General features: G+C 65.5%; 2 protein-coding genes across 2 annotated transcripts; both read left to right on the top strand.

Annotated features, from left to right (window-relative positions):
• The first annotated feature begins 1,042 nt into the window (after positions 1–1,042).
• On the top strand, positions 1,043–11,211 carry ACOT7 (acyl-CoA thioesterase 7). The gene is made up of 9 exons (XM_084300319.1): positions 1,043–1,169; positions 1,589–1,706; positions 2,013–2,169; positions 3,770–3,861; positions 4,089–4,203; positions 5,240–5,326; positions 7,737–7,853; positions 8,305–8,489; positions 10,497–11,211. Exons 1-9 carry the CDS (start codon positions 1,117–1,119, stop codon positions 10,599–10,601), a joined length of 1,029 nt encoding a protein of 342 aa, XP_084156445.1. The 5' UTR covers positions 1,043–1,116; the 3' UTR covers positions 10,602–11,211.
• A 1,860-nt stretch (positions 11,212–13,071) lies between these two features.
• GPR153 (G protein-coupled receptor 153) lies at positions 13,072–15,227 on the top strand (the record flags this gene model as incomplete). The annotated part of the gene is made up of 5 exons (XM_084300082.1): positions 13,072–13,448; positions 13,590–14,019; positions 14,083–14,272; positions 14,350–14,534; positions 14,601–15,227. The coding sequence occupies 5 exons, from the start codon at positions 13,072–13,074 to the stop codon at positions 15,225–15,227; spliced, it is 1,809 nt and encodes a 602-aa protein (XP_084156208.1).
• Positions 15,228–15,299: the final 72 nt, after the last annotated feature.

Raw genomic sequence — 15,299 nt, forward strand, 5'->3', positions numbered from 1 at the left:
GGCCTCCCCGAACCTCCTGGGGTGGGCAGCTGAGCAGGGGGAGGCAGCAGTGGGGCTGCAGCACCTCGGGGCAGAGCCCAGCCCCACGGCAGAGCTGTGGGGCCACCATCCCGCCCGTGCCTGCAGCCAGGGCCTGGCGGGGTGGCTCCTGGAGCGGGGACAGGCGGCTTGCCCGTGGGCCGCTCGCCATGGAGCCACGGCAGGGCCATGAGAGCTGCCCGGGCACGCCGCAGCGGCTCCGCCGCCCACGGGGGCTCCGGGTGCCGAAGCAGTTTCGCTCAGCACTTCCAGGGTCCCGGGCGCTGCCCGCGGCCCCCGGGGCTGGCAGGGAAGCTCCACGCGAGCGTGGGAAAGGAGCGGGTGTCTGCAGGGAGCCGTGCCCCAGCCCCACACACATCTGCCCGGTGCTGGACACCCCACGGTTCGCTCGTGGGCCCTGGGTGTGCACAGCATGGCTGGGGGGAGCCAGGGCTGTGTGGGTGCCGAGCTCCTGGGTGGCCGGGGTCTTGCTGCCCGGCCCGTGGTGGGGCCGCAGCCGGCTCCGGTGGCCCGGCTGTGCAGAGGGGGGTCCCGGGACCCGCCTGGGTGCCGGGCACCCGGTGCTGGCTGCGGGGCTCCCCCAGCTCCGGGCCGGGCCCCGTACCGGGGACGGTGCTTTTAGGGAACGGAGGCTTGGAGAGGGGAACGAGCCCCCCGGTTATGCTCGGGGCATAACCGGGCACGGCTCCGCCGGGGGCACTGGGGGCTGCGTCACCCCGGGAGCGGCTCGGGGGTGCCCCGGGGCCTCCCCCCGGCGGGGGTAGCACCGGGTGGGGCGGGTGCACCGGGAGCCTCCGGTGCTGGGAGAGGCGTGCGGAGGGGGGGCTGCCGGCACCGGGGGCTGCGCCCTGGGCGCCGTCGGGTCCCGGTGCCGGTGCCGCTCTCGGTCCCGGTGCCGGTGCCGGTCCCGGTGCCGGTGCCGGTGCCATCCCAGCCCCGCCCCCCCCGGTGTCTCCGCCCCCTGCGCACGGCCGGGGCGGGGCGGGGCGGGTTGTGTTGGGCGGGGCCGTGCCGGTTCCGTTCCGCGCCGCCGCCGCCGCCGCCGCAGCGCCGTTGCTGGCGGGCACCGGGGCCGCCATGTCGGAGCGGGGCGCGGCGGGCCCGGGCCCGGCCACCATCCAGGTCTCCAGGTAACGGCCGCGACCCCCCCCCAACCCCCGGTGCCCGCCCGGTGCCGCCCGTTTTTGTTTTTTTTTTCCCCCCGGTGCCTCCGCCCCGCCCGGTGCCGGTGCCCTTGGGCCGCCCTCGGGGCGCTGCGAGGGGCAGGACCGGGGCCGGGCGGGGCCGGGGGGGAGCCGGGCGGGGCTGGGGGGTGGGGGGGGGGCGGTCCGAGCACAGCCCCCCACCCCCCCCGGAGGCCGCGCCCCGCTGCCGGTACCGGGAGGTTTCCAAGGAAACGGGCAGGAAGCGGGCGCCACGTGCTGCCGTCGGGGGCATCCGGCGGGCACCGGGCATGGCGGGCGGGGGGCACCGGGAGGAGCTGGGGGGGGGGCGGTGGGGAGGGGGTCGTCGGGCCGGGCCCCCCCGAGGCTGAGCGGTGCCTCCGCAGGATCATGCGGCCCGACGACGCCAACGTGGCCGGGAACGTGCACGGCGGCACCGTGCTGAAGATGATCGAGGAGGCGGGGGCCATCATCAGCACCCGGCACTGCAACTCCGGCACCGGGGTGAGCGGGGATGGTGGTGATGGTGGGGATGGGGGTGCCGTCGGGGGGTGCCTGGGTGCCCCCCGTAAGCCGTGGCTGAGCCCCGGGGCTCGGGGGGTGCCCCCTTTCCTGCTGCCGTGCAGCCGGAGGAAGGCTCGCGCTGCTCGCGCCATCGCGGAAGGGGAAGCGTTTTGGGGGGGTGCAGCAGGTGCTGAGCCCCCACCCGTGGGGTCCTGCGATGGAGCAGGGTGTGCTCCGTCTTCCTCCTCCTCCTCCTCATCTTCCTCCCCCTCCGGGAGCTCTGACCCCACCGCTCCGTGCCCCCAGGAGCCCTGCGTGGCCGCGCTGGCGCGCGTGGAGCGGACGGATTTCCTCTCCCCCATGTGCATCGGCGAGGTGGCCAACGTCAGCGCCGAGATCACCTACACCTCCAAGCACTCGGTGGAAGTCCAGGTCAACGTCATGTCCGAGAACATTTTGACAGGTAAACGGCTCCGGGTGGCCCTCTGCTTTGCTCCGTATGGGGACCAGAGCTGTCCCCATATAGCGGTGTCGGGGTCTGCCCCGTGCGCGGCTGTGCCACGGGCTGGGGGTGCCCCAGCCCAGCCGAGCTCCTCGCTACGTGTGGCTCGGTGAGCAGGGCAGCCTGCACGGCAGGGACGTGCAGCAATCAGCCCCGGGGCCGTGGTGCTGGTGGTGCTGGTCCCCGGGGGATGCTGCGAGGAGCAGTCGGTGCCCGGCAGGCGGCAGGTTAGTGCCGCAGCGTGCCGGGAGCGGCGGCCGTGACACTAGGGGGCTGTGCTGGCTGTGAGCATCGCTGCGTGCTGCGGCTCTCACCGGGTGTTTCTGCAGGCCCTGCTGCTGGCAGAAGCTGTGGGACCGCAGCTCGGTCCCGATGCAGCGCGCAGGGCACCGCGGGGACCCCTGGCCATGCATGGTGGCTGCTGGAGTGCGTGCCAGGTCTGTGCTCCCTCCTGGATAAAGAGGGTCTGCATCGAGATGCCCCATTGTGTTTTGGTGCAGCCTCCGCTTTTTTAGGACTTCGATTTTTCTTTCAAGGAGGTCTCGTGGTGCTGTCTCTGGGTGTAGGGGGAAAGCAGTCCCACTTCAGATCCCCTTCTCCAGCTGCCCACTGCTGGCCGTGGGTCTCCTGCCGGTACGAGCGCAGCCGTGTTGGCGAACCCCGGGCTCCTGCATCAGCTGTGCAGTGCCACCAGGGCTGGGAACATCTCCTGGCCCTCAGAGCTCTGGAGAAACACCTGCTATGAGCAAAGAGCCCGTGCTGATAGCGCTGTGCCTCATCCCTTATCGCATCGGGCTGGGGCCCGCAGCTCTGCTCTTCTTTCTCTGCCCCAGACGAGAGCACTCTGCTCAGCTCAGGGCTTCAGCCCCGCGGGGGTTGTTGCTGAGGGCTGCAGACGTGCTGACTCGTGCTTGCTGAAGGCGTGCAGCTTTCTGCGGGAGCCTTTCCTCTCATTTTGCCTCCTTGCTACCCCCGGAGTGCCGGGGAGGACACGAGCTTCCAGCATCGTGCGCGGTCTCTCCAGCCCTGGCTCTCCCTGGAGCTGCCTCAGCCTCCTTCTCCTAAATCCCGAGAAGGAAATGGAGGAACCGAACCACAACCAGCAGCCAGAAGTCGCTGAATGGTGGCTGCTTTCTCTTTCGTTTCCCACCTCCCTGTTTCAGATCGCCAGTTCTGAGAAGCAGCGCGGGGCAAAGAGCGCGGCTTCCCGGAACGACCGGGCGGGGGGCTCTGGGGGGGCTCCTCCGGCACCCATGGGTGCGAGCCCCCCATCTGAGAGGGCTGCGGGGACACAGGGCACCCACGGGCACCGGGCAGCACGCTGGGGAGGGGCAGCACAGCTCCGCAGGCCTGTTGTGGTGCAGCTGATGAATTTCAACCAAAAATCGGAATAATTTAGCGCACGCGGCTGGCTCGGAGCTGACAAAAGCCCTTTCCTTGTGGTTGCCATGGTTACTGGCTGGGCTCCTCGGGGTGTTTTTGCCGGGGTGTGCCGCGACAGCCGCGCCGGCAGCGCCGTGCGCCCAGGGCTGCCACACTCACGCTGCCCTCCCTCTGCCAGGGGCCAAGAAGGTGACGAACAAGGCGACGCTGTGGTACGTGCCGCTGGCCCTGAAGAACGTGAACAAGGTGGTGGAGGTGCCGCCCATCCAGGTAGGGCTGGGCACCAGCATGGGGGGACGGGGGCAGAGCCAGCACAGCCCTGTGCTGGTGGGAGAGGGGATCCTGCTGGCACACAGCGCCTGGTCCCGGAGGAGGGATGGTGGTGGAGGGACGGCGCTGCTCAGCTGCCCGGTGTCCCCGGTGTGAGCAGGGCTGGGGGGGCCCGGATCTGCCAACAGGCACCCGGCTGCTGCCACCGAGTGTGTTTTTCCTTCCAGTATGCACGGAAGGAGCAGGAGGACGAGGGGAGGAAGCGCTACGAGGAGCAGAAGCTGGATCGGCTGGAAACCAAGCAAAGGAACGGCGACGTGATCATGCCGGTGATCAACCCAGGTAACGCAGCCCCTGCTGGCAGCGCCTGTCCTCGGGTGTCTCCGTTCTTTCTGCGAGGCCTCCCTTGGCTAAAGGAAGGTGGAAAGCATCTTTTATTTTCCTGCGTTTCCTGCTGCTGGTATGCCCAAGGAGGAGGAGTTCTTTGGGCGTTTGCAGTCCATTGCAGGCAGCTCCTCCGGGCCCTGTGGTCCAGCAGGGAGGCAGAGGGAAGAGCTTGGGCACAAAACTAGGGCAGGCAGCTGCAGCCGGGCTTCTGGAGCTCACGTTCACAGAACCGGCTTTGTTCAGAGAGCTGCAGGAGCCACGGCTCAGGCCCTCATCCTGGCTTGGTGATGCTGCAGCTACCAGGGACCCCAAAAGCGTTTCTCACAGAACTCAGATACCCACACCCTTAGTGCCGTGGGGTCAGGGTGTCAGCTTCTGAGAATGCCAAATGTGCCTGGCTGCACACGGATGCGTGGGGACTGAATTGGGTCACCTCCGTGGTAATAAATGATGAAAGTTGCTTAAATACCTTTTTTCCTTTGCTCTCCCTGCTCACAGACAGACAGACAAAAGGTAAGGCTGGGGGCACGGTGGGCAGCGGGAGCATCTGTGCTGCTGCACAGGAATACGTGCTGCTACCTGGGGGGGTGGGAGCAGAGATGTTGAGGCTGAGCACAAAGTGCAGTCCCCTGAGACACTGCCAAATGCAGAGGGGTGAACAGGCCAGGTTTGGAAAACCTTGCAGGTTCCCCTTGCGTTCAGTGCACTCCAGTTTGCTTTCAGGCTCCTGCTGACTTTTCAAAGAAAAAACAGAGCTTGAATAAAATCGGTAGGCAAATAGCAGGGAGGTGGCCGTTCATCACGCTTTCAGTACCCTGTCCTTTCAGGGCTTCTTGGGACCGGTGTAGGTGTTTTGTCCCGACTTGGGAGCGTTTCAGTTTGCAGAAGCTGGCGCAGCACCTTCCCCAGGGCGCGTGGGACGCTGCCACGGGTGGGCTGGCAGGCACCTGCCGCACCACGCTAACCCCTCCGTGTCTCTCTCTGCGAGCAGAGCCGCACACCGTGGGCTACAGCCAGTCCAGCCTGATCCACCTGGTGGGCCCGTCGGACTGCACGCTGCTCGGCTTCGTCCACGGAGGTGAGTGAGCGCCGCGGGGAGCGGGAGGTGGCCGCATCCCAGGGGGTCCACTCAGCGCCGCCCCAGCCCCACAGCTGATGGGGTTGAGGCACCCGGCCTCCTGCCCACAGCAAACGCGCCGTATGGCCGGATTTGAAGAGCAGCAGCACGCCAAATTGTTTTTTTTTTGGGGGTTTAAGCAAGTGCTGTAGCAGGTGAAGCACCCTCGCTGCCAGGAGCGAAGCGCTGCGCCTCCTGGGCTGCGGCAGCGCTGCCAGGTGCCCCTCTGCACATCGTTTTAGCTGTGTGTGTTGTGCAGCTGATACCTGGATCCTGTGTTTGGTGACAATTATAATGCACCATTTACTTCATTTTTAGCATTTTTGTGCTTGCGATCCCGAAGCAGTGCCTAATGGCACTGCGCGTGGTAAGCGGCTCAGAGAGCCGGGAACGAGCCCCTGGGAGCGTGGAGAATGGTAAATGGAGTAACAGGGTGAGGATAATTGGGGAGAGCAATTTTCTCATTACCTACAAAGGACTGTCTGCATGTGTCTGAAACGAAACGAGCAGGGCTTTCAGCGCAGCAGTAATGGGTTACCGCACCTGAAGCAGCATTTTTTATCGGTGCTGGTTACGGATGCGGTGATCTTCAGCACAGGGTGAGCATGTGAAACTTCTTTTTTTAAATGGGGAAAAAAAAAAACACAACACCGCATCTTAGCAAAAATGGAGCAAGTGCAGACTGCACAGGCTTTTGGCCACGTGAATCTTCTCAGGTGGAAAACTTGTGCTGCTCCCTTGCCAGCAGCTGGTGAGTCCCCGGGGCCCACCGGAGGCTTTGGGGGCTGGCAGGGAGCAAACCCCAGGGCTGGCCCCAGGGGATCCCTGCAGCCCCCTGCTGAACCTCGTGGCTCCAGCACCTGCAGGAGGTGGATGCAGTCGTACCTGGTTCAGCAGTGCCCTGAGAAGGCAAAGACAGAGCAGGCAGACCAGCAACGGGGCACGGGCCATGGCACCATGCAGGGAAGCACCCGTGGCACCTGTGGCTCTGACAGCCCAGGCACGGGGACGTGTTTGTCTCCCCTTCCGAAGAACAGAGCTGAGATGCCACCAAACTTCAAGGTATAATTAGCAGCTGTGAGGCCTAATTAGCACAAGGCAACAGATGCGGTAAGAATAGCGGCGCTGGCACCACGCTCTATTTTGATCCCAGCGCGAGTCACAGGACCCTGGAAAAATCCCACCAGAGCTGCAGAACGATGTCTGCCGTGGGGACACAGCGCTAGGCTCCTGCACCGTGCTCAGGCACCTGCTCAAAAATACTTAAATCTTATCACGAGTGCACAATATTTCTCATTTTTTGTGCTTGTCAGGCATCCCAAGCAGCCGGGCTGTTCGCAGTGGCAGCACGGGGACGGCCGGCAGTGGCAGCCCTGGGGGGGGGATGCAGGTTTCTGATGGGTTTTCCCCCACTACGTGCCCATGGCAGTGGGGACAGCTCCCGGCCGTCCCTCACCATCCTCAGTGCTCGTGGCAGGAAACGTGAGGGTGCCATCAGAGCGCTGCTGCTGCGGCAGGAAAATAAAAACACAGCATGGTGGGCAAACCCGCAGTGACACGGCCTGGGGGGGTCCGGAACGAGTAAACGCCGCCTCCTCCCCAGGGTCTGGCACTGGCCTGGTGGCCATAAAAATGGGTGGTTGCCATGGCAATGCCCAAATCCCCTTGGGGCCGCTGCCATCCAGGTCGGTGGAGGCACGTGGGGCTCGTGGCTGCGCCGGGGGCCAGGGCATCGCCCCTCGCCCGCCTTCAGGAGGGGTGGCTTCCATTTTTATATATATATTAAGGAAGCGCTGTTAAAAATAGAACCTTCAAACCTAGTCAACACGCTGCCGCTGCTTTCAAGATCCACAGGCAGTTCAGCGCTGAATTCAGAAATATCTCTGCCACCAGATGTTGGGACTCGTGTTCGGAGAGGGCTCTGTCTCTGTTTTAAAAAAAGCCCAGGGAACTGACACAGCTAGACCGTAAATCCTACAATTTTGTTGCCATCTTTCAAACTGCAAATCTCAAATTATAAATACCGAGTGTAGAAATTACTGCAATTTGTAGGAGTAATTTCCTCAGGGTTGGCAGCTCCACTGTGTGCAGTGAGGGGGGGCCTGGCGAGGGGCGAGCTGCCCAGGCAGGACGGGGGTCCTGAATCGTGCACCAGCGAGCTGGGCGTGCAGGAGGCACGGGGCTGTGCAGCCAGGGGAAAAGATCCCTTTGCTTAGTGGGGACAGACAGGCTTCTCAGAGGAAGCCTTCCGGGCTTTGTAGTCTTTAAGCTCCAAAATAAACACTCTAGCTCTCGAATTCTCAGCCCTGGGCTGGTGCTGGTGGCCATCGGCACCGGGCCAGGGGGCCACAGCTCTGCCTTCCTCCCGCAGGGGTCACCATGAAGCTGATGGATGAGGTCGCCGGGATTGTGGCCGCTCGCCACTGCAAGACCAACATCGTCACCGCCTCCGTGGACGCCATCAACTTCCATGAGAAGATCAAGAAAGGTCAGGGGGGTGCGGGGGTGCAGGCAGTGGTGTCTTTGCCAGCCGCAGGGGAACGCCGTCCTGGTGAGCCTTGTGCAGCGCTCAGCTGCCCACGGGCAGGGTCCTGGTAAAGCACAAAAGAGCAGAAATCTGCAGCATCCCCTGTACTGATGCAGACAGGAGTCCTGGGGCAGCAGGCACCCAGTACCTGGGACATGGTTTTGGGCATCAAATTAACCAAGGGTGCCCGAAACTGAGTGGTGCTGGTGCGCGAGGAGCGTCGCTGGGGCAGCCCCTGTCCTGTGGGTAACTCTGGTGGCTGCACCCTGGGGCCGAGCCCTGCCAGGGGCATCACGGGTGCCCCGTGGGCACGCTCAGGGTCCCGTGGGTCCTGCCTGCACGTGGCGAGCTTTCTGCTCGCAGGTGCGGCCGCGGTGCCCTCGTGGGTGAGCCACCCCTCTGCTCTCTGCAGGTAGTGTTATCACCATCTCGGGGCGCATGACCTTCACGAGCAATAAGTCCATGGAAATCGAAGTCTTTGTGGATGCCGACCCTTTCGTGGATGAGCCACAGGAGCGATACCGTGCCGTCAGCGCGTTCTTCACCTACGTGTCCCTGAGCAAGGAGGGGAAGCCCCTGCCTGTCCCTCAGCTTCTGGTAAGAGCTCGCTCGGTGCGCACACAGCCCCATGCCGCTCGGGCTTCTGAACACAAATGTTCTGCTCTTTGCTGCAAGCACGGGAGGTTTCAGGCTTCCTGTTTATTAAACGCTGAATATTTCACATACTTGGGCTTTTCATGTGATGCCCTCAGGGCTTTGTTGTCCAACAAAACCTCTTCCTCTGAATTGTTCAGCAGAAAAACATGAGCACAAATGAGCCTTGCCAAGCCAGGCTTCGGGGTTGGTTTTGTTTATTTATTTTTTTTAAATTTCTTCTGGTTGAAAACTGCCAGCACAGAGATTTGTTTTTCCTTTCTCACAACATGAGGGAAATCTGTCGCTGGAGCTTCACGGCTTCCTCCCTCCCCGCAGTGACCCGATGGGTGCCCGCAGCCCCCGGCCCCGCCGCCCTCCTCCCGCTCCCGGCTCCTGGATGCCGGCGGCGCTGAGCTGACGCAGCGCTGATGGCAGGGAGTTGTTTCTTGATTAATATTTCATGCCGAGTAGATCTCCTTCTGTTCTGCGCTCTGTGACATTTTGGAGTATTTTGTGGGCTAATTATACATTAGCCATCCAAGCTGCGCTCCTCGGAGCCGTTTCCCATCCCCGCTTCCTGCGGCAGGCGGCGCGGTGCCTCCCGCGGGCTGGGGCTGGCTCAGACCCCGCACGGCGCTGGCCAGGCCGGCAGCCCCACGGCTCCACCACCACGGTGCGAGCGCTGCCGCGGGGCTGGTGGTGCTGGAGGGCAGGATCTGGCCCGCTGCCCGGCAGGTTTCCCACCAGGCGCTCGTGTCCAAACACTCGCGTCCAACCCTTGCGCTGCCTCTGGCTCCAGCCCCAGCCGAAGTTGAACTCGGGAGATCTTTTTTTAAATTTCTGAATAATTTAGGGAACGCGTGTTACTGGAATGGAATGTGCTGTGAGCTATTCATCTGTTGCTGTGAATATGTCCTGGTGGGGTTTGGTGGCACCGCAGCAGCGCGGGGCTCCTGGTGTCCTCCCTCGCAGGCAGGAGCTGAGCCGTGGGGAGCCTGGGTGCCAGACGAGGTTGTGCTCATCCCTAACGGGGGTGCTGCTGGCTCTGTTATGCTCAGGCTGGGTTCCTCTGGGTGATTCTCTGAATTAAAGAGGTCGCTGGACCGGGGCAGCCACAGCACCGTGGTCACGGGCAGCCCGTGGTGTGGCACCGCTGCCATGCATGGAGCAGGGGTTGCTTTTCTGTAGGGCTTTGACATCAGGGTGAGCCAAGTTTTCAGCTGTGATTGCGTTGCCTGTCCGAGCAGGCAGTCCAGGCAGAGCAGAGTTGCATCTTCTTGCTGGCAGTAATTTAATTATTAATCTCTATTGTCCCAGTGGAGCTTAGAGTAATGCATCTTTAACGAGCTCTCAGAGGGAGCCGCGCTGCGTGCAGCGATGGCATTTCTTTTTTCTCTCTGCTGCGAGCTAACCCGAAGGGCATCCATGCTGGGGGCTCAGTGGCTGGCGGGCTGGGGGCTGCTTGGAGCCCCCCGCTTGGGGCACGTGGCTGCAGGGCTGGGAGTGAGCAGCAGCATGGGTGCAGTGCTGGGGGTGAGGGGTGCGACTTTGGGGCTGCCTTGCTGTGACCCTGAGTCCTCTCCGGGTGCTGGAGCGTCCCTTGGCTGGGAAAGGAGCTCCCTCATCCGCGGGGCATCCAGAGGCTACGGCTGGCCAAGCCTGGGGCAGAGGGGATAGAATATGGTGCAAGGGACATGGGACAATGTGGAAGTGTCACTGCAAGGGGCCGTGAGGTGAGGGTGCTGTCACATCGTGGGCAGCAGGAGCAGCCGGCGGTGCCCAGGACGTGGCCAGGCTCCATCCGGCACCTCCCACGGACGGTGCTGTGGGCGCCGCTGACAGCTGGAAGGGAACTGAACTTATTGATTGAACAAAGTCCGTGTAAACTTGCCCACGCATCAGATCTGCCCGTTCAGCTCCTCATTAAGCTAATGTTCCATGGCTTTGCTTTCTTTCGGTTACTGCCAGACGGAAACCGAGGACGAGAAGAGGCGCTTCGAGGAAGGGAAGGGGAGATACCTCCAAACAAAAGCCAAGAGACAGGCGCAGATGCAGCAGGCTGCCCAGCACTGATCTCCGACCCGGACCAAAGCGCTCGCAGGAGAGCCGCCGGCGACCGCGTGCTGCTCAAGTATTCACTCGGCCAAACCTCCCCGTCCCCATTCGTGTTGTGTTACGTGTGCGGGGCCTCGTGCGCTGCCACCACCACTCCGTGCCGTGCCGCAGGAGCGGGCTCGAGCAGAGCCGGTGTTCTGGGTGCGCCGCAGCGATGCCAGCAGCGAGCTGCTGCTGGATTTACCGCCCTCACCCTGTGTATTATTAAACGGCTTAAATGCTCCAGAAAGCCTCCGGGATCTGCCTGGCTCTCGGGAGCATTTGCATCGGTTTGTCAGCGAGCCCCAGAGCCCCGGTTTTGGGGTTTAATCCCAAGCTCCTGCCCCCACCGCAGCGGCGCGCACGCACGTGGCAGCACAAGGGACGCACGAGGCCCCGAGTCTTTGTGAAGCTGTGTTAAACTTACAGTATGTCCTAAAAAAATGTACACCAAAGCTTATTTATGATACTTGCGCCTATAAAAGCGACCGAGTATTGTATTGAATGTCTCAGCCCCTTCCATTGACAGCCCTAGGTAGTATCTTCGTGCGCATCTAAGTTATTTGAGGAATTCTGTGACATAAATAAAGTCTGTCATCTCTGACTGGAATAAAGGGGGTGTCACTTTTTTCCTGAAGCAGCGGCAGGGCTGGCTTAAGAGCTTATTCCAAACCCTGGCTCCGAGCTGCAGCGGCGCTGCCTGCCACGGGCGTTCTGCTCCCTGCTGACATCTCCTCGTTCCCTGTAATCCTCGGGGGGGGGGGCTCGTAGCCCCCCAGCCTCTGCCCTGGGGGGTGGCAGACCCCTGGGCTGGCTCCCAAGCGTGTCTCCAATCCAAGGGGGCTGTGGGGGTGCCCGGGGGGTCTCTCGCAGGACGCCGGTGGCAAAACCGGGCGGGGGGTTGCAGCCCCCGGGGAGGGGACGGGGGGGACAAAGGGACGAAGGCGCTGTCCCCGTCGCCGCGCCCAGCACCGCGGCTGTCCCCGCGCTGTCCCCGCGGCCCCGGGGGCGCTGCCGGGGATGCTCGAGGGGGCGGGGGCCGGGGTCCGCTCCCGTGCCCGTGCCCGTGCCGGCGCGGCGGGCGGTGCCGAGACATGCGCTGTGCCGCCCGCCGCGGCCCCGGCTGGGCGCTCGGCTCGGCTCGGTGCGGCTCGGTGCGGGAGGCAGCCCCGCAACCGGGGGGGGAACCGGGCGGAACCGGGCGGAACCGGGCAGGTACGGGAAGGGCGGCACCGGCACCGGCGGCGTCCTTCTGCCGCCGGGCTGCCCCCGCCGTCGGGTAACCGGGGGCGCCGTGCGCTGGAGGAGCACCAGGGAGCGCGGGGATCCGCTCCGGTACCGGGTGGGCGAGGGGCTGCGGGAGCCGGGACCGGGACCGGGACCGGGGCTGGGGCCGGGGGAGCGGGGGGGAGCGGCGCCGGTGCCCCTCGGGCAGCCCCCGGGGAGGCAGCTCCGGCTCTGCCCGACGGCGCCTCCCGGCTCCGGGGCTCCCGGGGACCCGCCGGGGCGGCGGGGGCGAGCGCGGGGTTGGTGCCGTGGGGCAGCCGCCGAGGACGGGGCGTCCGCGGGGGGTTCCGGCACGGCGGGGGTCGCCGAGCCCCCCGGGGCGCTCCGTGCCGCCTCCCCCGCAGCCCGGCACCTCCCGAGACGCGCGGCGGGGGGATGCGGAGGGCCGGGGTTACATAAGAGCGGGTGCTTTCCCCCTCCTCTGCCTCCTTTTTCCCCCCTTCTCTCTGCCCCCCCCGGGGCCGTGCAGCGCCCCGGGGGCAGCCCCACGCGGGGTTTGTCTCTCGTGGAGGAGCAGCCCGCGTGGCCGCAGCCCCGGGGAAGCTCCCCGCATCCGTGGGGTGTCCGGGAGCTTCCCCAGGGCACCGTCGGCGTGGGCCGTGGGCTTCCCTCGGCAGCACAGCAGGCTCCGGAGGCTGTTTTTCCTGTAGTTATTTTTAAGAAAGAAAATCCTTGTCTTTTATTGGGAAGCCCAGAATAGCTCCCGGCGTTTGGCAGCCGTGTGATGCGGCTCGTGGGTGCCGTGCGGGGCTGTGCCCCGTTGGCAGACCCCGCAGGAGGGGTCCCTGACCCCCGAGCATCTCGCCGGCTGGCATGGCACGGGGCTGCGGGCAGCTTCCCGCTCCGGGGGCGAGGAGGTTGTGTCGGCAGCGCCGTGGCTGCCAGCCTGCTGCTTCTTCCCGAGGAGTCTAATTATAGCTGCGAGACTGCGCTGCCTCCTCTCCACCCGCTACCGTGCCCGTGCCGGAGGCCCTCGGGCTCATCCTCGGTGGGGAACGGCTCTCGGGCGAGCGTGCGCGGGGGACGCAGCGGCGCCACGGGGCACCCGTGGGGTGCTGACAGCCTGCACTCGCTTGCAGGTGCTGGGCTCGGCGGTGCCCAGAACCAGCCTCGATGGCCTGATGTGTGCCCTAGATGGCTGCGGCCCCGCGGCGCCTCGCCGATGGTGCCGCGTCCCTCCACCATGCGCGATGAGCAGCGGCTGCCCGGCAATGCGGTAGCCTGGCTGGCGTGCGCCGGGGTCTCGCTGCTCGCCAACGCCTGGGGCATCCTCAGCATCAGCGCCAAGCAGAAGAAGTGGAAGCCGCTGGAGTTCCTGCTGTGCTCCCTGGCGGGCACCCACATCCTCAACACCGCCATCCCCATCACCACGTACGCCGTGGTGCAGCTCCGGCGGCGGCGCTCGGGCTACGAGTGGAACGAGGGCCTCTGCAAGGTCTTCGTCTCCACCTTCTACACCCTCACGCTGGTCACCTGCTTCTCCGTCACCTCCCTCTCCTACCACCGCATGTGGATGGTCCGCTGGCCCGTCAACTACAGGTACCGAGGCTTTGCCTGCCCTGTGCCCCGTCCCCCGGCACGCTTCAGTGGCTGTGCCAGCACCTGGGGAGGGGGAGAGAGCCCTGCCACGCAGCCCCCTCTTGTGCTGAGCATGCCGGGGGCTCTGCCGCCTCTCCCCAGGCTGAGCAACACCAGGAAGCAAGCGGTTCACACTGTGATGGGGATCTGGATGGTCTCCTTCATCCTCTCCACGCTGCCAGCCGTGGGGTGGCACGACACCACCGAGCGCTTCTACGCCAGGGACTGCCGCTTCGTCGTGACGGAGATCGGCCTGGGCTTCGGCGTCTGCTTCCTGCTCCTCATCGGGGGCAGCATGGCTGTGGGCGCCGTCTGCATTGCCATCGCCCTCTTCCACACCCTCTGGGGACGGCGCGGCCCCGACGCCAGCAAGAACCGCTTCCACGTGCCCACCATCGTGGTGGAGGACGCCCAGGGCAAGCGGCGCTCCTCCATCGACGGCTCCGAGCCCATCAAGACCTCCCTGCAGATCACCTACCTGGTCACCGTCATCGTCCTCATCTACGACGTCCTGATGGGCTTCCCGGTGCTGGTGAGTGCCGCGGGGACGGGGTGGGGGCGTGCGGGGGCCGCTGGTGACGTGCCGGTGCCGCAGGTGGTGAGCGCCGCCAGCCTGCGCTCGGACGCCTCCTCTGACTGGATGGTGCTGTGCCTCATCTGGTGCTCGCTGGCGCAGTCCCTGCTCCTGCCCCTCTTCCTCTGGGCCTGTGACCGCTACCGTGCCGACCCGCGCGCCGTCTGCGAGAAGTGCCGCGCCGTCCTGGCCAGCGACGACGGGGACGAAGGTGGGGTGCGTGGCGGGGAGGGGGCGCGTGCTGGGGACAGGTGGTGCCCAAAGTGACAGCGGACCCGTTCCCGGCAGAAAGCAGCCTGGAGGGCGCCGTGGCTGGCGAGCTGGTGTACGACCGCCCCTACGAGTACGGCTGCACGGCCGAGGTCCTGGCGCTGGACCCCGTCGCCACGCGTGACTTCTCGGCGCTGGAGCGGGGCCTGCCCCCAGTGAGCCCCGCCAGGACGGAGCCGGGGGACCGCATGCAGTACCTGCAGGTAAGGGGCTGCCTGTGGGCTGGGTGGCGGGGCCACGGCACCCAGCACCAACCACGCTCCCCACAGGTGCCCCCGCTGCGGCGGTTCTCCCACGACGAGACAGACCTGTGGACCAGCAGCCAGGTCGCAGCCTACCTGCAGCGCTGGGGGGCTGGCGGGGAGGCAGCGGGGCTGGCACGGCTCCTGGCCCCCCACCGTGACCGGCCCCGCCACGGCTTCGTCCCCTGCCCCGAGGAGCAGCTCGCCTACCGCCGCCGGCGCCGCTCCGCCGACAGCCTGGTCTCCCCGCTGCACGTCCCCGGAGAGGGGCTGCGCCTGGCCGACCTCCACGGCCTCGGCGGCGAGGAAGGGGCCACTGGGAGCCCGGGGCGCTCAGCCTCGGTGGCCCTGCTGCCTGTGGCTGCACCACACCAGGCTGGCCTGCTGGCTGCCTTCCCGCTGGCCGCCCTCCAGCACGAGCCCCGGGCGCTGCCGGGCCCACCAGATGCCCTCGCCGTCCCCGGGCCACGGCTGGCCCCCGAGGACCCGGCACGGCTCTTTGCCCCGCGGCCCGCCGAGCGCTGCGGGGGCCGGGTGCTGCGGCCAGGTCTCGGGGACGGCGGCCGGGGCAGCAGCAGCAGCCTCCTCAGCTCGCCGTCGGCTTCCTCGGGGTACGTCACGTTCCTCTCGGGGTCCATCGGATCGGCCTCGTAGGGCCGGGACGGGACAGGACGGGACGGGACGGCCATAACCGGACAGAACGGGCTGGGTGTTATGGTACAGAAC

This window comes from Netta rufina (genome assembly GCF_964035555.1).
Source record: "Netta rufina genome assembly, chromosome: 22".
Classification (NCBI taxonomy): domain Eukaryota; kingdom Metazoa; phylum Chordata; class Aves; order Anseriformes; family Anatidae; genus Netta; species Netta rufina.